This window comes from Copadichromis virginalis, linkage group LG5 (assembly GCF_057382275.1).
Source record: "Copadichromis virginalis isolate Kocher_CV1m ecotype Utaka linkage group LG5, C_Virginalis_male_GT1.1, whole genome shotgun sequence".
NCBI classification, from domain to species: Eukaryota; Metazoa; Chordata; class Actinopteri; order Cichliformes; family Cichlidae; genus Copadichromis; species Copadichromis virginalis.
The window spans coordinates 39842040-39867538 of NC_140622.1; the positions used below are offsets into that span (position 1 = coordinate 39842040).

Sequence of the window (25499 nt, forward strand, 5' to 3'; positions counted from 1 at the left end):
ACTTCATTACAGAACAGAAGCTCTTTAGAGAGGCTGACTGATTTTAGAGGACTGCCAACAATGATGATGATTAATATTAGTGTTTTAGAAGTCTGAATATGGTGGATGGATTAGGAAACAATGAGTCCTTCAACACAGGCGAGCAAACAGCCCTTCAGCAGGGCAGCATATTTCCAAACAGAAACCTATCAGTCAACAGTACTGCTCTGGTTCAGGCCTTTTGCTTCAAACACAGACTGTGTAGGAAAAAATCCACATTTTAGACCAAACTTATCTTTTAACCTGTTTTTTGAGGTTGAGGTGGCCACTGAACATAAAGCTATGGGCCCCCTAAAGTCCAATGGGGTCCCATGTGGGGCAGCCCACTCATGCAGGGAGGGTCCTACAGTTGGGACCATTGGACCACGCTCTACAGCAGGTGTGGGCCGAACTACTGGGGGCCCACTCAACCCCCCTTCCATGTTACTGAGGTTTAAAACATGCTCTGTGGTTTCATCCTCTCCGCAGCAGTAACCTTCCTTATTACAAATAACGGGCCAGCAAACATGCACATCTGGGCCCACTGTGGGTGCGTGTGGGTGAACTGTGGGTTTATGGGGGAAGGGAAACCCACATTTATCCCAAATGGGTGTGCAGCACTTTTACCCTTTGGGACACCTGTATGACTTTTCTATGGGCGTGGCCACTGTGGACTGCCCGGTGAAAACCTCCATAGGAGCCCAGTGGTGTAACAGAGGGCCCAAAAGTGCAACATTTCTGTGGCCCCACGTGGTTTTCTCTGTGAAAACCCACTGTGGATTATCTTGTGTGTTCCCTTTGGGATTTCTCTCGTCTCTTCTTTGTTGTTTTTATCACTTTGCAGTTCTTCTGTTTCCATTCATGATTGTTTTATAACTATTTTGTCCTTCATTTCCTCACACTGCCATCACATTGTGTCAGATAATGTTGGCTGAAGATAGCAGACCACAAGTATACAAGGGTCCACTTGGGGGGGACTGGAGTACATGAGGCACATGTCTGCCAATTTTCTGTGACTATGCAGACTGTCAACAAGTCACTACAGTACAATGCACTAACTATTTCTTCAGTTTAATAGGAACCACTTGTTCCTGGTACAGTTCCAGCCTCAGAGGGCTGTAGCATGAGCCAAAACACTGAGGTTCATGTTTTGGTTTTCTCCTCCTTCTTTCTGTCACTTTAGTTCAGACACCACAAAAACACTGGTTATGTTTAGCTCGTGGTTTGGGGTTAAATAAGCTCATTTACAACATGCAAGCTAAAAAATGATCCACAGAGTTTAAATGTGACCCCAAAGTGTCCTTAGTGACGAGGTAGGAGCGAGACCCTGACTGGCTGTTGCTCCACCAGGTGTATCATAGCAGTGACACCAGTATGTTTCCAGTCAGCACATTAGACAACATGGCAGTGCTGGCTTTGTTTTTCAAGCAAAGAACTGGGTCCTCTGGCTTTCCTGGATCTGGCAGAGCCGAACATCTAACTGTGGAACTGAAAACGTCTGAATTTGACTTCACAGTTTCTACGTTTGGAAATAATCAGCGGCTTAAATAAAAACTTTGTTAAGCGACAGAGCAGATTTACTCTTTCACATATAAAACAACAGAAATATCCAATTTTTAAAGTCTTGAATGCCATTACAGCCAACCCTCTGCTCCACTTTAGCTTTGTGACTTCATATTTATTTGAACTAAATGAACGACTGAATGAACTGGTACCTCTGTGTTGTGTCCGAGGTGCAGGTAAGTGCACTGTGGATGGAAAGCGCCAGTACCACAAGCATAAACGTGGGTCTTATTGAAAGGCTGCAGCAGCCGCACAAAGTTGGCACATTCAGTCTGCAAAAAGACAAAAACAGGATCATGTCTAATGTAATTCTTCACTTATTCCAGTCGTTGTAACACTGATAACAAAAACTCCAGAGTAACTGATATTTATTACTGTACAGATAAACTGTGATTAGAGTTTGTTTGTGTAATAAAACTAAATGCACACAAACTGTGCACATACTAAAATATGCTCAGTGTGTTACCTCCAGGCTTTTGCCAGCCAGCCTGCAGTGCTCCACATGCTCTCTGGCAGCCGGCCAGTAGATCTGAAAGAAACGAGCATCAATCAGCAACGCTGGCAACAAAGCAGCTCGAACGACTACGAATGTTACCGACTGATTTCCTGCCAGATCAAATAATCATTTGGGCTCCAGAGCTGTGGCTGCTTTCTGTGCCAGAGGAAGCGATTACAGTGAAATCTCTCCAGATCAGCATGTGCAGGCTGTTGGTGAACATGTGCAACTAAGATACAGCAACAATGAATCTTTGTGTCTTTACCTTCTGCGAGGGCTGATCCAAGCTGTCAGACTTCAGCAGGTAGATGTGGTCTTTCCCTCCGACCAGCAGCCAGCCTTTATCCTCGTCTAACAGCAGGGCCTGGTACCCACCGCTGACCCCCTCCTCCCAGAAGACAGCTGAACCGTTCCTCACATCTGACACAGACGGAGGAGAGAGGCTGTTCAATCAAACGCGCCTGTACCCAGCATCAGCTCTCACCAGCCATAAGTGTTTTTTTAATTTCACTGCCTTTAATTATAATGCACCATAATTCACACATCCTTCAACTGAAATGACAACAACAACACAGACGTCTGCAAAATGAGCTTCAAACGTCTCCTATTAAAATTTTGCAAGACAAAAATAATGCAGATCCTGCAAGATATCATCAAGAAGGCTGAGTTAATATGAAACGTGTGAGTGAGTAACAATAAGCCACATTAACCGAAAACATTTGATGCGTCTTTAACTTCGTCAGTAATCGAGTGAAAACAGTGAAAACCTTTCACTTTGAAGTTCATCGTCTCACCCAGAGCTGCGTGAACTGTTTGGAGATTTCCATAATGCTCAGAAAAACTGCATTTTAACTCCATTAAACTGTGAATGGATTTATTTTATTAGTGTTATATAGTTTGTATTGCTACTTCAATAAAATATGTTTTATTGAATACATCTCTCCTAATCGTTCGCCATCACTGACACACGGCAGCATCAGGTCATCAGTCAGGCTGCAGGCTGCCGCTGCGCTCGTCTCTGGGGAGTCGCTGCTAAAGCAGGCAGAAAACGACCTGAGCAAGCAGGTCAAATCAACCCTGAAACCCTCTCGGCTCTGCAAAGTGTGTCAGCCTGAAACTTCCACAGCTGCGAGTGAAACTGGATCGAAGAGGACTCAGGTTCACACCAGCATGCAACACGTCTACAGAGAAATGACAAATAATTCAATAATCCTAATGCAGTCTGAAAATTAATAGTGCAAGTTTTGTAATGAAAAGTGTTTTCCCAACATTTCATGACTTAAATCACATTTAAGCTCCTCAGTGGACTTTAATTTAGCCGTTTGCCCGCCTAATAACTGATTTCATGATGATGCATTTGTGCCGTTTCCTGTCATTTGACAGCAAAAACAAACAACTCTCTGTGCTGCTGGGGCAAAACATCCACGAACATCATCCCTGTGAACAAAAGATAATCCGAGGATAAAACAATGAAAACAACTTTTAGTTCCAACTATAGTCCACTGTTGTTAAACTACAGGCTCATCAAGAGTAGGACTCTGCAGTTATAATAATAAATACAAGCTTATATGCTTCGTGCTTACACACATTTAAATGCATTAAAAATGATTCAGTTACAAGTAAAAACACTAAGTATAAATCATAAAAACAATAATGTGTTAGACAATTTAAATAGAAATGCAAAAAGTGCAACATCAACATGTTGAACACGTCTTTGAACGTTCAGGTTTAAACGTGGACAGAAAGTGCTTCAGGCGGGCGGCTCCATAACTGATCCTCTATTCATTCAAACACCTGCGTCTCATTTGAATCAGGGTCACGGTGGGTAAGTCTGTGACCTCACGCTGCAAATATTAACTGGAGTAAAAGCAGCTAATTAACCTTGAAATCCTCCTCGTCTTCCCGCCGCACTGACCTGCCTGCGCTGCAAACAATCGCTTGAACGAACGAAGGAAACTAACCGTGAAACTCAACAAGACCGTCACAGCATTCAGGCCCGGCCTGCGAGTCAGAGCGCACCCCACACTGCGGATGCACAGCACAGTCCGGCGTGTGCGCGGACACGCTGATTGTGCGTCCCGATGGCTCAAAAGCGGCTTTGAATGCAGCACGGCACATTTGTTGCACTTGAGCCGCACCAGAGGACATTTAAAAAGAAATAAATCACCGCTCTGACAATCACGCCGCTTTCATCGCGTTAACGGGACGCACAAGAGTTTCTGCTCGCTAATCAAGCGTGGAAACAGAGGAGAAAGGGCTGAAGAATGGAGGAAGGCTCAACTCTAGAGCCGTGCAGTCAAGTTTATTTGCACAGCCTTTAATCACGCGTAGTCTTCAGCAGTTTCACTGAGCCCCCCATTGAAAAAATAATAAAAGGAGTGATGAATGAAAGTGATTCCTCAGTCCTACAAGTACAAAAAGGCAGAAAAGGCGCAGACTTTGCTTTAGGTCTTCCTCTGTGATTAATTGTTCCTCCAGTTTATTTTGCATCTTTGTCTGATGAAGAAATTGACAAAACTCAGAGCGAGACTCGAGGAACAGCTGTGAGGTAAAAACGGAAAAATTCTCCTTCTGCACAGGAAATCACCCTCGATGTGACTCGTAATAGGACCAATCACAGACTGGCATACTTCAGGATAATATGCACAATGGTGGATTAGACACACTGCAGGTAAAAATACAGAAACTGAGACGAAAGGTGTTCATTTATGAGAAAAGTGCAAAACTATAAACACAGATTTTATCCATCTGAGCAGGATCCTGATATTTTTACATCCAAAGAGGAAACTGGACTTTTATACAAGTAAAGACTGAACACACACACACACACACACACACACACACACACACACACACACACACACACACACACACACACACACACACACACACACAGCAAAGTTGTGTGTGCAATCAGACGTAACAGCCACATCTGTTCAGGCTCCTAAATGAGATCTTCACAGCTCGTTTCTCATTCAGATAATCCACTCTCACACAGCTGTGAGACTCCTCAGGGCGTCACACATGTAACTGAAGTGGGCAGATTTATAGAGGTTAAAGGAACAGAACATGAAACGTGTCATAGAAACAGACAAAAATGTGTCATCAACTCATTTAAAGCTCGAGGGGCCGAGAGCAGGTCACCATCAAACTAACCCAGACTGTTAGCCGTGCGCTAAGTCAGCTCATATTCTGAGCAAACAGGCCTCTGTAGATTTTTTCCTCTCTTAAAATTTGGGGAATTTTCAGATTAGTATAAAGCTGTTTTTTCTAATTAAATTATTTCAAACTTTTTGCTAGCGATAACCACCGTGAATGATTTTACAGTAAGAGCACCACAGATACCAGCAGGGGCTGAGCCGCTGAGCTGGAAAAGGGCAAGTAGATTCTTATTTTACAGAGCTGCGGCATTTGGCTCCGAGTCTGAGAGATCCCATCGATCAAGTGAAGTGGGGATGGGAAGTAGACCACACGATGAAAGAAAAGTTACTCCCCCCGAGGGGGGCACGATGAAAAATATGACATGAAATACCAACGAAGAGAGGAAACCAAAAGCTTTATGTCACACAGGACTGCTGCACGTCCAGGTTCTTCCCCTTTAACTTTTCCTTTTGTTTTCCTGATAACTTGAACAGACCTGCACCGTTTTAAAGTCAGCAGTCACCAAAACAAGGAAGCGTCCGCACTAAAATCACTTCCAATGGTTGGAAGAAAAGCAAGAATGGGTTCAGTCTGTCTGTCTGTCTTCATTAGTGGCCATAAGTGCATTGGACCGGTCAAAGTTTCACTGAGTCTGGATGTAATTCAGTTAAATGCCTAAATGTTGCTTTTCCTTTCAATCACAGTCCGGAGGTAATGCTGAGTGCTTCTGATTGGCCAGAGGTGATGTGGATTCGTCATGACTGCTGGATGGCGAGAGGTCACAGCCTCGACACGTCTTGATTCAAGTACAGCTTCGAGGTTTATAAAGCAAAGCTTTGTATTCCACTCATTGTGAGTCCATGTGTATGTTTGTGGGTGAGTTTGCATGGATTATTAAAAAATGGACTCCAGTATAAAATAACAATAAAGAGAATAAAAATAAGGAAATGCTGAGAAATGACGAAGAAGAGGCAAGAACTGACAAACAAAATGATCACAGAGACAATGAAGCTAGAAAATACAACAACAAAGAAAAAGGGACCACAAAAAGATACAAAATAACCACAAAGACACCAAACTACTAAAACCTACTGAAGCTACAGAGAGATGAGAACACAAAGCGACGCATAACATCCAGAAATGTTTCACAACAGGCGCTGAACATAAAACGACTGCACGATGATGGCACGCGGCCTTTTTTTTGTTTTCCATCGTGTTGTAGTCGTCCTCACCTCTTTAAGGTCACTTTGTGTCTCTTTATGGTTATGTTGTGCTCCTCTGTGCCTTTTCACTGAACTCTGTGACTTTACAAACACTTACTTCACACAGAGGCTCTTTGCAGGGGTCCTCTGACCTCTCGGCCCCCCGGGCCTGTGCTTAAAGGGCCGGTTCGGTAATCCATTCACGTGTGAGTGTGTACTGGCGTGTGTGTGTCAGCGAGGTCGGGATTAGTGAGTCCAGGTCAGAGTGTCAATTTGTCCTTTCTGCACTGGCCACACATGAGTTTTTACACCAAATTATGTCCATTGATTCTACTTGTAGATCAGATGTACAGACTTGTGCAACTGTAACCATTTAAGATGCTTCAAAGCACTTTCGTCCTCATCGCTAATATAAAAGTACCAGCTGTATCCAAACCTATAATCAGATAATTATATCGCTCTGTTTAACTTTATCATCCAATCAACAGCAGAGAATTAATGGCAAACATTTGCTGATTGCTGAACTTTGTGCTGCACATCAGTGTGTGAGCTACCTTGAGCGCACGCACATGTTGCGGGGACGCAAATCTGCCTACACACTTGGTTTCAGGTTAGATTAAGACTCGAGAAGACGAATGTAAGTCACACATCAACAAGTGAAACCATTGCACGCTGTTCAGTGCAATGATGCGTCTACGGAGGTACAAGTCGTGTTAAAATGAAAACTAACCTAAAGAATGACTGAATGTAACAGAACTGACTAAAAGAACAACGAATAAAGAGCTCCTTTAAAAACTGATGATGCAGGACCGCACCTTTGTTGCATCACAGCTGTGCCACAGTTCTTTACAGCTGTGTTTTGTACCAATGCACCAAAATCCTGTTCAGACACGCACAGTTATCTCCTCCTTCTTACAGCTGCTCCCTTTAGGGGTCAACTCAGTGGATCATCTGCCTCCATCAACCCAAAAAACACAAATCCATCTTTGCAGCTATGCAATCTTCTCAAGCTGCAATTCAGTGGAAGTTGACTGTGACTGTATGTCCCAGCATGAAACAGCACAGCTGGTTCACATGTATTCAATCTTTTTCTCTTTACCCAATTTAACCAGCAGTGACTTTTATCGTCAGGACAGTGAGCACAGGCACGATTACTCACTGTGGGAGTGTTAAATTTGTTCCTCGCAGTAAAACGTATAAAAATGTCATATTTTCTTAGTTTTGGCTTTACTTTAAAAAAGTTGATTCAAGATTCAAGTGACTAAGAAAACGTCAAGACGCCAAAGAATAAACTGAGCAGTCGGATTTGATCAACATCACAATGAATTACATAAAAAGATAAAAGCATCCGAGAAGACTTAAAGTGCTGCTATACTTTGTGTTGTATGTGAAAAGTTCAGAAGAGTCTAAAGTCTGGAGCATTTTATTTTCACTGTGAGGTGCGTAAGTGTGAAAGCGCGTCAGAGTGAATACGAGCCTGTGTGACATCTGTGTGTGCGGCTTAGCTGTGTGTGCGTGTGATTGATCGTTCCCTGTGATGAACGCTGATTGCCTGCAATCAGGGAGGTGATTAAAACTGGATTTGCTTCATTAAAAGTGTGCGTGTGTGCTCAGACCTTGGCGAGCGGTGCAACGTGATTTGCACACATGCTTGCTTCAGCCAAACACGACATGTTAGCACAGGAGCGACGAGCCTGCCTCCCAGAGAGCATTTTTACATTCAGCTGCAGTGAAAAGAAAACAGGCCTGTGTTTGAAAGCAGAGCTCAGGATCATGCTTCCTCTGTTAGCCTGCTGAACTCATTTATACATTTAGCAAGTTGCTGAAATCCAAAGTGCAACATGCTTCTCCTGCAGAACAATGTCCACAAGTGAGTTAGAAGTAGTGAGTTTTTAGATGCAGGCAGCTCTCAGTGAGGATGACAGCGGTCTGAATAAATACAGGGAAAACCCAGAGTGACTTTTTCTGACCTTTCCATCTGTCTTCATGTACACGAGGTGACAGCTATAGGAAGTGAGAGCGACCCAGGGCGCTACCTGCTTAACAAAACAAAGCATCTGATCCCTGTCCTGGTGCTGCCGCCTCCTCTCAGCGCCAGGAACTCAGTGACCACGAGGCCCAAGATAGCGTCTAAGATCGTTGTTTCCATCAGCAGAGAAAGCTATAGAGGGCCCCCGTAGTGACACAGACATGATGTTGATTAATCACATACAGCATGAACGGGAGGAGCTGCACGGAGGTGGGTTGTAAAGTGGCTTGCAGATGTGCATCAGCTGTAGACAGAGTGGAAATTTTCTGACTGGACCCTAACCCATCAGCTGATGTGAGGTGGCAATGAGATCAGAGATCTGAGCTCGACTTCATCGCCTGCCTCACTTCTTTCTTCAGGAAGAATTTTAATAAAACATTTTGCTCCCTTTTTGAAAAAATAAGCATTTTATCTCCATGCGACTGCTCCTCAAGTGAGTCACTGCATTAAAGTTACTAACTAAAGTTAATATTCTAATTTGGCTCAAATATATATTTTACCTTTCTGCATTAATGGTAATGAATCGATCATTCTAATTACAGGCACAGTGGCTCACAGGTAACAGGAATCCACGCAGGGCTCTCGAGTGGGGTTCGTTCCTTAAGTTTCTCCATGAGCTCCGTTTTCACGCACCCCTAAAAAACAAGCTCAGTTAAAACTGTAACCGAGTAATTTTAAAGATGTTATTAACTTAATCTTTGGGTTGAAGTAAGAATGAATCATCTGTGAGACTTTCATTGTTCAGTTTTTGTCATATATTTTAAATGTAAGAAGAGCTGAAATCAAAGTCGTTTCTTAGAGAAGTATTTTTTTAGTATTATGTTTCGGGCCGTACCTCCCTCCGTGATTAATTTTTCCTCATCAAACAAACTAAAAATAGAGGTAATACAAGTTTGTTTTGGATACAGTCTTGGCACATTAGTGCAGTAAATAACTCGCTCAGAGTTGGAAGCCCTCGATCACTCGATAAGAGAATGGCCCGAGGGAGCCGTGGGGCAGGTTGGATCAAATCACGCCATGTGCAGCTCTGCTCCCCGCCTGCAGCGCAGCAGGACGCTCTGTTAGTCTGAGCTTTCACGCTTCATTAAAAAGTCAAATGGAAAAAAACTATCTCAGAGTTCGCCTCCATATTTGGTGATTTCACGTCTCCTCCATCAGTTTGCATCCTGAGTGTAACTCTGAGGTTGAACTGTTCAGTGCTGCATCTCGCCATCACTCAGAAATACAAACACAGAAACATTTTTCACACATTCATCCATGCTCGTGTGTGATCTGTTCAGACAGACGCACACACCACCTAGTAGGAGAGCAAAGTCAGGTCTGTTTACAGCTACTACATCTGTTCAGTGTAGCAGACGTCAGGGGAACCACCTTTGATCCGAGTCCAACGGAGCTGCAACCAAAGAGCAGCGGCCAACAGCCCTCAGGCTGTAAATCCCCCCCATTAGATTTATTGCTAATTTATTGGCCCATGCAAGAAAATCCTGTTTTTAATTTCAGCACCGATAGCTCAAAGCTTTTCCTCGAGTTATAATGAATCCAGGGAAGATTCACAAAGGTCTCTGAGAGCAGTCACACGCTCAGCTTGCTCAAATACTGTATCACATGCTTTTTAGTGCTCCAAATATCCCATTCATCACCATCTTTACTGAATTATCTGTCCATTGTCCCACTTCCTTTCTGAAAAACAGGTCAAAATGCAAAAATATTTGTTTTAATATCATATAAGAAAAAAGAGGATGAACATTCCCATAATTTGGGAAGTTTGGGAACTTTCACAAAAGGGTTAAATTAAGCGGGAAAAGAACCTTAGAGTCATAAATCAGTCATCTGTGGACACAGTGACAAAACAAAACACACTTTAGATTTACTGCATCTTATAATTCCAAAAAATATCATCTTAAAATGTTGAGTGTGAATAAACGTCCATAAATCTGACTACAAATTATAAAAATATGCTCCTTATCTCCAGGAAATGCTGCAGAGTCCCCAAGTTTGATTTACTGTCACCATAATTCAGTCAATAATGTGTTTTTTTAATTTAAGCACTGGGCGGTGGAGGGGGGTGAGCACTTCTGGGGTCCTGTGGGGTCGTGTTTCCTTATTTTCTTGCAAATTTTTATTCATTTTCTAGACCAACTTATTCTGGAAATGCCTTTTTCACATTAAAGGCATCAGTTTGCTCTACAGCGTGGAGCCACAGGTTTCCTAATAAAGTCATTTGTGCATTAACAACCAAGATAGAAGAAGTTACTAAATTCATTATTTCTATAGAAAAGTAGGAGGAAGTTTAAATTGTCTTCTTTGTGAATTTGACACGTGACATTTTCTTTTCCTGCGTGTAGGAATTTAAAAAACAAACTTGTATCACACAAAGAGCAATGACAGGTTGCTGACTGGTACATCATCAGCACTGAAGTCAGAGAGCGTTCGTAACTTAAAGGGAAACACGACAAAGTTCAAAATATACTCTTTGCATGAAAACACCTTGAAATCCATCAACAGTAAGTGTTTGGTTAAATTTAGCAACAGTGTTCAAACATCTTTATACAGGAGACTCCTCTGACCTGCAGCAGTCTGCTCTGTGAGCGTCTCCTGGCAGGCTTTTAACCACCAACCAATCATTTGTTATTAAATTACCATCTTTGCATTTATATAAACTCATGAGCGGGCTGTTTCCTTCTTCAGGGTTTCTGTTTGTGTATCCAAGGCTCCAAACTGACATAAGCAACGGTTACAGTTAAAAACAGGACAAAAGGGTGAAAAGTGTTCGTGTAAAGCAGAGGCAGCTTTGCTCTTTAGCTGGAGATTAAAACGAAAAACCAGTTAAAGTGTTTCATGGACTGTTTCCTTCAGTTATCTTGGAGCAGTTTTCACTTTAATATAAACTGCATGGGTTGCATTAACATTAAAATTCCCCCGCGGCTGTTGAAGCTCACGTATCTCAGAGAAACTCGATTCTCAAAAGGCAAATCAGGATGAATGAATCTCACACTTCCTGCACCTCCGTCCGTTCAAACTCCGGCTGAAGCTGCATTCCTGCTGAAGTGTCCACTAGGAAAGGACACAAATAACACTCAGAAAGGAGAGTGGATGAGGAGAGAGCCCAAAGAGAATCATTAGTCACACATTTTTATTATGATTAAATCATTTTCACCCCTCAAGCTCTTTGAGCTCCTTGAAAACACTGAATTAATTTCCCACAGAGGCGGTGACCCCGCCGATGCCGAGACGGGGGAGAGGCCGAGTTTTGTTAACGCTCGCAGATAAAAACGTGGCGGTTAGATAAGAACTCGCAGGATTCCTCGTCTGCCCGAGCGGCCTGCCTGCTCTGCATCGTGTCTTCCCCACTATCACAGAACCAAAAACGCCTCACATACAACACGGCGGCAAAGATCAGACAAACGCACACTTGAGGACACTGTGGACAGCGATTACACGTGCACGTGTGCTTTCATGGAGCACAACCTGGTGTGTGTCAGCTGAGGGGTGTTTCTCACATCACGCTGAAAACATCTGGTTCTCTGCTGAACTCTGACAGGAAGTCTGGCAGCATCACCGACCGGCCTGACAGCCACAGCATCCATATCACAGTTCATCTGGAAGGTTAACGTGTGGAGGTAAAAAGGTAAAACTCACAATCTAAACATCTCTGAGAAAACCTTTGCTGAATGTAACTTATTTAAAATGAAGACAGAAGGTTGTTATTCCAGTCAATAACTCAGAGCAGTAATATTGTGGTTATGAAACTCTCTGGCACATATGTGCAGCATATTTCAAGGATTATTGATATAAATAGTTGCAGCAGTGGCCCAAAAATTCAATATTTACCACAACTATGTTCTTATTTTCCTGAAGGACGCTGGCGTGTTCTGAAACAACGCCTTGATTAGTCAGAATTTCTGCATCTTATCTCTTTAACGTTAGCCATCTGCAGAGGTTCCTTCCTGTTCTCTGTCCAGTTCATTTCTTCTTGATTTTACTCAAAGTTTGAGACATTGAGCTTTAAATTCAGCTCCTGAGAAATCACCGTCTTCTCGACATTCTCGCCTCTCCGCACTGAACTTTATATCTGTGAATCAGCTGCTGCAGTAACACAAAACTCAAAAACTGCACCGACACACTCAGAGTGGTGTCAGCTCAAGTCTCAGTTTGGTTGAGATCCGACCACATCAACAGAAGCTGGTCGCAGGTGGGTGGAGCTGAACTGCATCATGCTGCATGTTGCATGGTCTGCCCAGAAGAAAACGTAAAGGCAAACAAAGAAAACTGTGCTCTTTGCAGAGTCCTCGACTCGTTTTTGTTTAACGGGCTGATGAACGACCGTGAGGTCGAAGTAAAGACAAACAGCTGCCACACATCTGGTGGAGTCACACGCATTGTATTGATTATCATATAGTTAGGGCTGGATCCCTTAGTTATTACATAAGTTATTATAGGTGTAGGCTGCTGGGGGATTCCCATGATGCACTGGGTGTTTCTTATTCACTCACTATGTGTTAACAGACCTCTGCTGAATCATATCTGTTATTAACCTCTGTCTCTCTTCCACAGCATGTCTTTATCCTGTCTTCCTTCTCTCACCCCAACCGGTCGAAGCAGATGGCCCCGCCCCTCCCTGAGCCTGGTTCTGCCGGAGGTTTCTTCCTGTTAAAAGGGAGTTTTTCCTTCCCACTGTCGCCAAAGTGCTGCTCATAGGGGGTCATATGATTGTCAGGTTTTTTCTCTGTATGTTTAATTGTAGGGCCTACCTTACAATATAAAGCACCTTGAGGCGACTGTTGTTGTGATTTGGAGCTGTATAAATAAAACTGAATTGAATTGAAAAGTTCAGTGAAATCACAGAAACATGAAATTTCACCCCACAAAAAGCAAAACAAAGCACAGCCAGGCTGAGGACTCACAATCAAACACAACAGAGAGGACAGCACTGCACACCTGCACAGAGACTCAGCACAGACCAGGGAGAGAAGGGTTACGAACAGGTGAATTCAATTAGACTCTGATGAGGGCAGGTGAGAGAAGGAGGGGAAATAACCTTCAAAATAAAACAGGAAGTGAACTGAAAGCAGGGCAGAGGAAACATGAAAAATGACAGGATTCCAATAAAAAATAAGCACAAATAAGAAAAGGGGCTGTGACAGTTAAAGATTCAAATGCTGTGAAAATAAACACAAACTACAAATTATCAATTTGAAAGGTCACATAAAGGTTCTTTTTCAAAACAACACAAATGTGTTTGAGAGTCCAAATGCATGATTTCCCCCGAGGAGACGCACACAATGATGTGCTGACAGTTTCTTGACTAGAGCACAGTGATCCCTCTGTTTCAGCGCGCAGCGTCACCGTACACGCACACAAGCTGCAACACATCGCCTCACTTAGCACATGCTAACACTTAGAGGCGACCCCGGGGAGCGGGCCATCGCACCGCTCACGTGTTCAGAGTTTGGACTCAAATGAAAGGAGGTCTGTAGATGACAAAAACCAAACCACAGCCAGCCCGACACCTTGGCCACGGAGCCGGTGAGGGCCGCCTTGTTCTCCATTTGCACAGGAAACTGCCGCTCTTTTCGTACCTCCCAGCGGAACGTGAACACATTTTTCAGGGTTTTTTGGACACACACACACATTTGCAGCGAACTAAAGAGCAGAAATCTCACATTATCCATCTCCCAGGAGGCATCAAAGAAAAACATTCTGCAATTTACTGAAATAACAAGAAGATTTTATAGTTCAGAGAAATATGCTGGCATGTGTTTCAAACTACTCGCGTCTATAAAACTAACGAGGGAAACCATATTTAATATTTAAAGCCATTCAATAGCTCAGAGATTAAAAAATACTGACAACAAACAATTAAACTGTAAAATGAGAAAAGGCCAAATATAGGAATGAGAAAACTACAAAATGTAATATTAATGGCTGTATGTCATCTTTACCTTTGATGATACAGTTTCTGTGAGTGTGTGTGTGTGTGTGTGTGTGTGTGTGTGTGTTTTCTCTCCTGTGCTCAGTCATTAAAGACTACAACTGGATTTTGAGGATGACTTTGTAGCAAATTTATGTTGGACCAGTAACGATTGCCTTTAATTTCCTTTGTATGTCCTGTTTGAATCGTGACGCTAACATTAAACACGAGTTCCTAATAATAAGGTCAGCATGTGGATGATGAATCTGAAGTTTGCTCCAAATGCTCAGTTTGACACGTTTTTTTCTGCTCTTGGATCAGTCTGACGTCAGAGAGAGAGGATATCCTTATATGGCACTTTCACCTGCAAGCCCCACACACACCTGATGTTTGAACCCTCCATTTATAAGGGAAAGCCAATCAGAAGAGAGCTAGCTTAAAGGCAGACGAGCTAAAATGGTTTATTTCAGACTGGGATGAACTCCACAAAAGGCCCGCAGAACATATACAGGGATTATTTTGAAGCGTGGATCATGCAAAATTACTTTATTAGAGTCCATGTATGTGATTAAAATCTTTATATATTAGTTACATTATGCATATATTATCATCTTAGTTTTAACAGAGCATTTTAGTGCTTCAGTTTTAAACGAGAAAAGGCTCTAAGGGTGAGAGTGCTCCTCATTTTATCCTCCAACTAGTTCTGGAAACGAGCAGCCTTCTGAAAAAGGTCACAGGCTGTTCATCGTTTAGCTTTTAGCTCGGAGCCTTCTTTGTAATTATTTGTGGTTTGTGGTTGTGAGCATTAGTTATATGACTCCTTAATAAAAAACTTTTGGTACTTAATCATCAGGATACTCCTCGTACATACATGGGAACTGTACAGCAGGCTTTCCAAGGCAGACACTTTATTTTCCAATAAAATGTTAAGTAACAAAAATGCAGGTTTGCACGAGTGCGAGAAAAATCATTGAAAAACTTGTTTGGGGCACCAAGTTAAAGTTCAGGCCCTGAACCAAACTTTACCCACAGAGGCTGCGACGTGTTTCCTGGTAATGAGATCGGGGTGTCGGGTAACACATAACTCCTGGTGGGCTCTGAAACTGGACTCGTCTGTTTGTTATTTTAGTGAAGTCAGGTAGCGGCGTCTCTCTTCTCCTCCGTTTATTTGACATCGGTGACGGGACACATGTGGAAAAAAACGCCCCAGAAGCCACGTTTACCTGCCTCCGCCGGGCCAGCGTGCTCTGACATTAAAGAGGTCTCGTGTAAAGCTCCCTCTTTGGTCTTTACTTCATTTTACGTCAGTGTTTTCTGTTCATGTTCTTTTTTTAAGCTGCTAAGCTGTAAAGAAACTACTAGCTGTTAGCAGCTAGCCACAGTTGAGACGCGCTCGTATTTCTGTCTCCATGGAAACAGGTTATGTAAATACAGTTTGACTGACTGAAGTTTGGCCACAGCTCACATTTCAATCCCAGTCAGAACTGGTGACGGTGGATGATGTTTGTTTTTCATAGCGGATCCGGTGGCGGGCAGTCGGCCAACACCGCGCTCGAGTGAAGGACGTGAGGTGGGTCAGCCAGAGTGAACGTCACAGTATCAGAAACTTAATTGGTGCCTGTGTTTTCTTATCTAGACACGACTCTGACCACCTCGTCTTCCCTCCATCACTTCGACCCCATTTTCCTCTTTAACCTTTCGACCTGTCCTCTGCATCAAAGCTGCTTATGAAATCATGAAAATGTGACTTTCACCATCGAATCATCACCTTAAGGTCTGCAGCGTCTCTTTCACTCAGATTTCCAAATCACACAGGACGATAAAAAGCCTCTGGTGACTTCATTAAGGAAGTTTTATTAAAAACTTGACCCAAAAGATGCAGCTTTACATATTCACCCTTTAAACTCCTTGAGCATCGCAGCAGGTGATGCATTTTCTGTCCTGTTTAACAAACCGGCACGCCGCATTCAAAGCTCCGTCCTTCTCTTTCTGTCTCTGCTTTGTCTACACAAAGTTCACAGGAAAGTTCGTGACCTCGAAGCATGACTTCACATGTTTTGAAACTCGGTCTTGAATGCATTACGGAGACTGCAGCTGATGGCCATCTGTCCGCCAACGTGTTCTCTGTCTGGATCGCATGAAATAACCTCCCATTAGTCTGTGTTGCTCATCCAAAAAAACGCGTCTTTGAAAAGACAAATAAAACAAACTAGCACGCTATTTTCACGCCTCAGTTCTCATCCCCACCCGTGGCCTCAATACTAATGAGATTTTTCTAATTCTCCACAATAAACTGTGTAACCTGTAAACCAGGAGCACATTCAAGGTCTTTGTTTGTAGTGCAGGAAATGCAAGAAGAGGAAAAGTCGCGCTATCACATGTACTGCTGTCGCTCTGCTTTTCTCTTTAAGGACAACAGAAACAGTGATGGTAAAATCAAAGAAGCAGCTGCGCTCACAAGTCTGACACCAGTTTGTCACCACAGTAATTATAGTTTCTCAGCTTCGGTGTGATGTTTTCCATGATTTAGATACAACAGAATTGTTGTTTGAGGTTTTATGTGTCCTCAGGCAGACCTCATCTCTGCGCCTGATCAGGATTTGTGCTCTGAATCAGATTAACAGCCACAAAAAGGGACGTCGAGGGTTAAAAGTTGAACTCACAGCAAAAGAAACCTCAACACCGTATCCCCCAAAATTCTGTTTGGAAAGAAATGTAAATTCGGTGGTTTTGTAACAGTACATGTACCACTAAGGTGTTTCACAGTGCAGCTTCCACCTGTTGTGTTAAACTTCTGCATGTTCCTGCACACACTTTGCAGCAGGTGTGTTACCAGGACTTTGATCCGGTTCAGAGGAAGGCTCAAGTCTTTTGTACTGATGATGAATAAAGGCTGAATGATGGCTGGCAGCAGCTGTGTGAATGAAGGACCTCACTCACTGAAGATAATCACACTCAAACACTCACCGCCTCTTTGTGGAGTCCTTCAAACCTCTCACAGCCTTAAGCCCGCCGGCTTCCACCCTCTTTTAGAGTCATTTCTCAGAATTCCTCCCAGAAGCACGTTGTTCTTGATTACCTCGCTTCCTCCTCTGCACTCAGCGCTCTCCTTTCTCCTCCTCTCAGCCTTTTATCTCCGACCTAATGTAAGAAACTTAAGACACAAAGAAGCCCACGTACCTCTTTCTCTTCCTTCTAACCACCTCTTACAGCTGATCAAACAACAGGCTCCAGCTTTGTTTTTTAGCTTCCTTTACTTTCTCCTATTTATACAGCACCAAATCACCACAACAGTCGGCTCAAGGTGCTTTATATTGTACAGTAGACCCTACAATAATACATACAGAGACAAACCCAACAATCATATGACCCCCTATGAGCAGCACTTTGGTGACAGTGGGAAGGAAAAACTCCCTTTTAACAGGAAGAAACCTCCAGCAGAACCAGGCTCAGGGAGGGGCGGGGCCATCTGCTGTGATTGGTTGGGATGAGGGGAGGAAGACTCAAAGTCTTCCACAGTTTGTCACTATCGTCTACCTGAAGGAGCACGTGGACGGAGACAAAGGCGCTCGTTTCAGAACATTTAATGAAATCTCATCCTTTTATACACCAGAGGGCGAGACATGATGTTTGTGCTGATTTTAGACATGAAAAGCTGTTTTTGACTCAAACACACAAACAAATATGATCAAATCATACATAAAACAACCATGACTGGATTTTAAATCTCAATATAAATCTCAGCATGGTGCACTTTGATGTTCCCTCTAAAGGTCGTCTCTTAGTAAACACAAACTGTAATTTAATCCAGTGTTGATAAAGATATTAAGTCTAAAATCCTGCTAGAGTTACTGGATTTTGCAAAATGTTTGCTTATTGAAAGAAAAGACAAACGTTGGCCTACAGCATAAGCTCAGGTTGGAGCAGATGAGCAGATGTTTCGTGTATGTATTCACAGGGTTATCCAACATGAATCAATTAACTTTTTTTATTCGGGAGACGATGGATGAGGAGACGACTCACACACCCTCTTCTCCTAATCGTTTAACTGTCTGTGCTGAATCTTGGCGCGAGACTCGTCTAAACTCATGAAGCTGAACAGATCAGAGGAAAAAGGCAGATTTTGACAGTAAATTCTTTAACGTCGGGATCATTTCTCTCTAAGCATCTTTGATCCTTCTCCCATATCTTCTTCCTTTAAGCCCTCCACGTCACGGCCCCTCGAAGCTCTAAATCACAGCTAAAGAGTTTCCTTTTGAACCTTGACACAGATAACTGCAGGCATTTAATAGATCAAGTTTCAGGACTTTAAAATGATGAAAACCACCTCAGATGCATAGCTAAGATAACTCCAGCAGCTATTATTTCACCGGTCGGGCCACATTTATTTTTCCTTAATTTGGCCTGCCAAGCCGACTGCTGTCAGGAGCAGTTTACAGAAATCAAACTGACAGACGTTTACTTTCAGCTCTGATGATGAGGTTTCATCGCCGGCTTCCTTCTGCCAGCGCTTCTCGTTGTTTTACTAAATACACGACTGAAAAACGTCTCCTATGACATTTTTAGTCTAATCAGCACCTGATCAGTGTTTGCATTATGACCCTTCACACAAATTATTTTACACTGTGTATCCAGTTAATTGGAAAGGGAAATAAAATTTTTATTATCAGTATTAATGTTCTTTATCTCCCACCATCTACACCAATCTATCCTGACTCCCTGCAAAACTTAACTACATCAAAATGAAGGATTACGTATAAAAATGTCAGATTTATTCAAATTGAATGCAATACTTTTGATGAACCCCTTAAATTAAAGCAGGAAGTCTGCGCTTCAGTCCGGCTGTGTGCAGTCGCATCTATGATTTAATACTGACTGCACAGTGTACAGAGCACAGACGCAAAATTACAAAAACTATCACTGTTAAAATCTTACAGAAAAATAGGTGAACATGATTTTATGTCTACAAAAAATCGAAAATTATTCTGTTAGTTTTCGGGAAGCAAACTTTGCGTCCATGTGAATCCATCCGTGTGAGACACTGTACACTTTTAAAACTTAAAGAAGCACTTTGAGGTTTCCAGCAGGAGGATTCCTCCCAAACAGGAAGTGGAAAAGCACCAATCACAGTTCACTTCATTCACCAAATCATCATATTTACCACATTTAACTTAGCTTCATTTTTTTAACTAGTTTGTTCAAGTTTATGTGTACACAGTTGAACAGATGACTGCCAACATCTTCCTGCTATTATGCTGCTTTTATTAAAAGCTCCTGACGGTGAGGACGACCTCCACCGTGATCCAGGGACTGCCGACACCCCCGGCTCTCTGTAAATGGCACTCAGGCTCATGGATCAATGATCATGACAGTTTTGAATATTAATAATCATGAAACTGGGCTCACAGTTGGTTGTTAGTCAGTGGTACTAGCATTGCTATTATGCAAATGTACTGCTTTATACGTCTGAAGAAGCCTGCAGGCAGCGGAGACTGAAGAAGTCACGTCGGTGTGAGTGCTGAGACATTTCTGCACGCAGGTGAAGCTGCGGGCGCCTCATGTTCACGCTGTTAACGCTTTACACTGGAAGTCGTGAAAAACAGTCATATTCATTCAAACACTGGTCCTGGCCTCGGGACAGAGAGGCTGAGAGAGAGGAAATACACGTTGCACTTTAAATCATCACGTGTGAAACTCATTTATCTTTTGTGACTTTTAGACTTTCAGGCATTTTATACAAAAAGTCACATTATGCTGTGTTTCTACTGGAACCTGCACTGCTGTGAAATCTCCAGATGTTTTAGAAAGGAGGAAACACAACATGGATAAAACTGTATGTTTACATTGATTTATTATAAGTACTGTGTGTTTGTAACTGCTTTAGGAGTTGTTTTTATTCATCTCTGTGGATTTCTGACTAACACCAGTAACACTTACCTGCTTGGTGACCAGTTTGTGAGGTTTTAACAATTAAATGAGACAACAAACGGCAAGAAATCACATCCTGCAGGACGTTTCACATTCTGAGTCTTTACCCAGTCTCAAGAGTCTGATTTAAATTATACTGTTTTATTTAGTTACAAGAGTCCAAGTAAACTGTAGTAAAAATCCTTTGTTAATCCAACATTTCATATGGCTCTTGTTTTTCTCTTGTTCGCATGTTTTTTCTTAGTACAGTTAATTAATCAGAAAGTTCTTAGATTTATACTAAAACTCACTTTTGTGATTCCTGAAAACTTGCTAATGTTTGTTGCTTAACGTCTATTTAAGATGTTAAGCAATCAACTTAATTCAGCTTAAACAGTGTCTCCTTATCTATAAAGGGTTTAGTTGGGAACAGCCACCAAAGAAAAACAAGCTGTCTGGAGGACAGTCGTGGAAAAAGGCGTCATTCTGGTCTCTCTCGTTTCAAAAAGCATCCTTCTCACACAAACGTCCCATTTTTCTTTAAACTCTTTTTGAAAGATCACATTTCTCACCGATTCGAAACACGTGTGTCGGGCATCGAGCCGCTCACACCTGTAATCGATAACTCCTCTCAGGACTGAGCTCATCTGCATCGGCACGCACAAACAAACGTGAACTTTGGCTTCGCTGCTTCACCACAACAAGCGGCGGGCTGGACTCACAGCCTCGCCCCCAAACTAAAACCACAAACGGCTTCATAACAAGATCGTAAGTCATCTAGAAGACGATACACACCCTGAGCTGTTGTTTTACTCCCTTTTTTTCCTCTGCTCGCTTTTTCTCCAAATTCAAAACAATGATAAAGACATTGGAAATGATGCGAGGGTGTGACACTTACAGTAAGAGGAAATGTGGGACTGCAGCTTTGTCTGAGCTCATATTTGCTCTGAAGTCAGTCGAGTCCTTTGTGTTCGGAGAGAGAATGAAATATGAATGTAACCCAGAGCTGTCTCCGTGTCAGAGGACGAAACAATGAGGACAAATTGAGTGATATGTAACAAAGCCGAGCCAACATTACCACAGAGGTAGAAATCATTAGCATAGCGAGTCAGAAGAAAAATGATCACCTATCAGTCGTTAGTGTCTTCTGCAAAATCTGACCCAACACATCACACAGTGGTGACACAGCCGCAGCTTACAAATCACATTAAACGATGCCTCGTGATCTCTTTGGTCACATTTATCATCTGGATGAGGACTTGCAGCTGCCATGACTCAGTTTTTCTGCCTTTATCACTGTTTGCGTGGGTGTGGCCACACGTCATTCTCCCCTGGACAGAAACCCGCATCAAAAAGTTAAAAAAAACCTGGGAGAACATCAGAGACACAGAAGAAACATCAAGCCCGCCTGACAGAAGGTCGTCTCCGTGAATAAACAGCATCTTACTGTAAATGTCATCCAGCTTCTGAATCCACGAAGAGATAAAAGCAGAGGACAGGAAGTTGTTCTGGAGTTTCCTTTAACAACATGTTGTCTGAAGATTTTGTGGCGCCCCAAATCAAGAGCACATTCCTCATAAACTCCGGTGCTTCCTGTCGCAGAGAGGCGCTGCCACTCTTTTCATCCTTCCTGCTAACATCTCTGTTATTTGATGGTAAAAAGCACAGAATAAAGGGCAGCTTTACTCATGCACGTGCAGCAAAAAGAGAGAACAGAGCAAAAGTAACACTGGTTTGGATTTGATGACCTGAAAGATCATCACGCCGTGCACAGGCGAGCTTCACAGCTTGGTGGTTTAACTTATCTGACTCGTGTGGTCAGTGTACTCCCCTGCTCTGAGGAATTATTCTGCTTCCACGCAGGATTAAAACCAGAGCAGGCGTCTTATGAGTGGAAAGTCTCACCGTGGAGGCCGAGCTGGCCTGTGACTTTAAAGAAGTAATGAGGACACTTTTTTAAGGACTCCTCGGGGGCTTTCTCTCTCTCCGAGGGCTGAACCGGAATATTCCTGCTGTTTTTTCTCTCCCGTGTCCTGCCGTTTATGGGAAGAAGCGACAGGGAAGCCGATGACCTTCTTACATTCCCTTCAAATTAAATGTGCTCTGTATCTGACATCACTGAAGGAATGCGGCCTGATTTCTAACTCTGACCCATTAGCTCTTGATCACTGGGTTAGAATTACATCCTCACATTTGTTAGGCAATGTTTTGTTTTCCAATTACTAAACTCTGCTGAGAACATTGTATATATTACCTTCATCTGCATGTGATCAGCACTGAGGTTTGGCCACATGGTGAACTGGAAGCAGATAAGGGACGGTCCTGTCTCAGTGCTCAGCTGAAGAATTTATACCAGACTTAAATAAAGCTTTGTTTATGATGTTATCTCCAAACATCGGAGAGTGCCAAGTCCAAAAACGGCACAAACTCATGAGAAGGACGAGAGCAACAAGCGTGCTGATGAAATCTGGTGACTTCAGTAGGGATGGGTACCGGTGTCCGGTGCCATGATGGCACCGGTTCTGACATAAACGGTAGTAACCAGACCGAAAAGCAGCGCACATTTTGGTGCTTTATTTCGGTGCTTTTTTTTTCCTGAGCTGCGATACACTTCTAGCCAATAATTTTACGTTTCCGAGGATAGTAGGCGGGGCCAGGTACGTGCGTTCTTTTAGAGCAGAGCTACAGATTAAAATGTCCAAGGCGAAGCGGTCAAAAGTCTGGCTGTACTTCACAGTAAAAGATGCAAACTCAGCAGCAACAAGTGCTTTAAGCTGATACTGTGATACTGTCAAAGGAGGTAACACCTGAAATCCGATGAAACACCTGGCGACGCATAGCGTTTTTTTTTAAAAGCCCAGAAATGCGCCGTATGATAGCTTGCTGCGAGACCTCACACCGAGCGCATCTACTGTGCGTGGGTTGCCTGTTATCTGACCCGGAGTTAGCAATATCCCCCAAAAACCCCGAAGAGGAGAGTCCTGGCCCCTAGCCCTGCCAGTGTAGCAGAAATGATGAGGATGATGATGCAGCAGCAGCCGTTCTTCTCTGCGTGAGTAGCTTAATGTTGTTCGTGTGTAATTTACGTTGAGTAGGCTAACCACGTTATTACATTAATGCATGTAAGGTGAACTAGCAAACATCATCATAGCTACATGCGGCTGTCCTCTTGTTTGATGGCAGATGCTCCCTTCACCCTGGCAAAAAAGGCTAAAATGACCAAAGAAAAAGTGGAAAACAGAGAGGTTTTTGGACAAAGTTTGTGTTTTTTCCATTGTTTAAGCACTGCTTCCAGCCAAGAGTGATACCATATATGCCCCATAGCTGCAGAAAAGGCTAACATTGTTATCTTTTTACAAAAAACCAGATGAACATGAGAGGTTTTTGGACAAAGTGTGTGTTCTCCATTCTTTAAACACCGGTTTGAGCACCGTTTGAGCACCGGCACCGTTTCAAAAGTACCGATTTGGCACCGGTATCGGATAAAACCTAAACGATACCCATCCCTAGACTTCAGCCATAACAGGTAAAACTAACTGAACTCACAGGCAACAACGAGCCTGAGAAACACACCAGAGAGGGAATCATCATTTTACATGTTAACCTGCATCACACCTGGTGAATTAAACCTTTTTACAATGATGTGTACGTCTGTAGAAGTTCATATTATAAGGCTTGACGCAACCGTACAAAAGTAGCTCTTCTGCCTCATCCATCGCTTCTCTTATTCTGAAAGAATATCATGTGAAACCTTCACAGACAGCTTCCTGCTTCTCTCGTTCTCTTACAGCAGGCTCATTCCTTAAAGAGGAGCTGAATGCTTAACCTGATTTAGAAACGTTTACAAAGCTAGATGGTCATAAAAATATGGCTAAAGCTTCAAATAATGAGATCAACGAGTAATTCCTGCGAGTTGCAGCAGCTCTAAATGCTCAGCTTCAGTTTCTCCCACTCTTGACTCTGCAGGACTCAGAAAGAGGATATCCCTAAAACGGCCCCCCACAGGGTCATCTCAGGCACACAGCCCTGCAGTTCAGCTTGTGAGGGGCCGTCAATCAATATTACTGTTAAAGATGACATAAAGGGGGAGGGGCTAAAACTGCTCATTCCAGACACCAAGGCCCAGTATCAGACAAAGAAGAATTATTTTAAATTTCATGCAAAGCTGCCTCGGAGAGTCCAGAAAGCAAAAAAGTGCAAACAGGCACAGGTTTCAGGTCTAATCTTACATGGATGCGTCTTCAGCGCGAAGCTGAGCTAAATAAAACCTGGGTTTGTGTCTCAGCATGTAGACAAGAAATGTTCTCACCAACTTCCATGTCGGAATATTTCTTTAATGTTTCATAGTTCTGCTGAGTTAATGTAATAGCTGATCAGCAGGGAATCAATTATAGAAATTATAGAAACAGTCAGTGATCCAAGGAAAAGTCAGGCCAGAGCCTAAAAGCAGCGCAGGGACTGCGTCTGCATGTTTCTGCTGGTGTTTTCTTTTTTTAAAGTTCTCCAAACTGCCAATCTGCTGCAGCTGCACACACAAACACAAGATTTGGACTCTGGTAGTTTATTAATGATAAAATCCAATTATCTCCAGCTCAGAGAGATCGGTCCATCGTGGTGTTTGTTTTTGGCTAAATGGATTATGTGCCAATATTCTGGACAGAAAGAGAGAAACTCCTACACAACGAATACAGAGGTTTGCTGTGTTTCCTCTGGGAGAATATTGCTGTGCTTGTGTAACATAACCACACACACACACTCACTCATGTGTTACGTACTTTTAAGGAGGCTGTAGTGTTAGAGTGTGTTTGGTAAACACTGCTGGTGAAACAGAGTGAGCTGTCAGAGCAAGTCGAGTATAACAGAGTGTGTGTGTGTGTGTGTGTGTGTGTGTGTCTGTGTGTGTGTGTGTGTGTGTGTCTGTGTGTGTGTGTGTGTGTGTGTCTGTGTGTGTGTGTGTGTGTGTGTGTCTGTGTCTGTGTGTCTGTGTGTGTGTGTCTGTTTAATCACTCTGAGTGTTTGCTGAAACAAACAGCTGCCCATTCCTCCCTCCCTCTTCAGTCACTTATAGAAAGGCAAAAAAACCCACAAACGTCTGTGTGTGTGTGTGTGTGTGTGCGTGCGTGCGTGCGTGTACGTGTGTGAGATTAAAGCCATGCCATCAGTACATGTAGCTCATAAAGCTACAAACTGTGACGCTGTTATCTTTAACCACAGCCTCTTATCTGGTAACGA

General features: G+C 42.9%; 1 protein-coding gene across 3 annotated transcripts in view; it reads right to left on the reverse strand.

Annotated features, from left to right (window-relative positions):
* The window catches only part of LOC146710382 (semaphorin-3D), a 110118-nt gene that overhangs the window by 21338 nt on the left and 63281 nt on the right, over window positions 1-25499 (reverse strand). For all 3 annotated transcript variants that reach the window (XM_085457797.1, XM_085457798.1, XM_085457796.1), the window contains exons 3-5: window positions 2343-2497; window positions 2048-2110; window positions 1734-1853 (exon numbers count right to left, since the gene is read on the reverse strand). In XM_085457797.1, the coding sequence (XP_085313923.1) occupies window positions 1734-1853; window positions 2048-2110; window positions 2343-2497 (338 nt within the window). The remainder of the gene's footprint in view (window positions 1-1733; window positions 1854-2047; window positions 2111-2342; window positions 2498-25499) is intronic.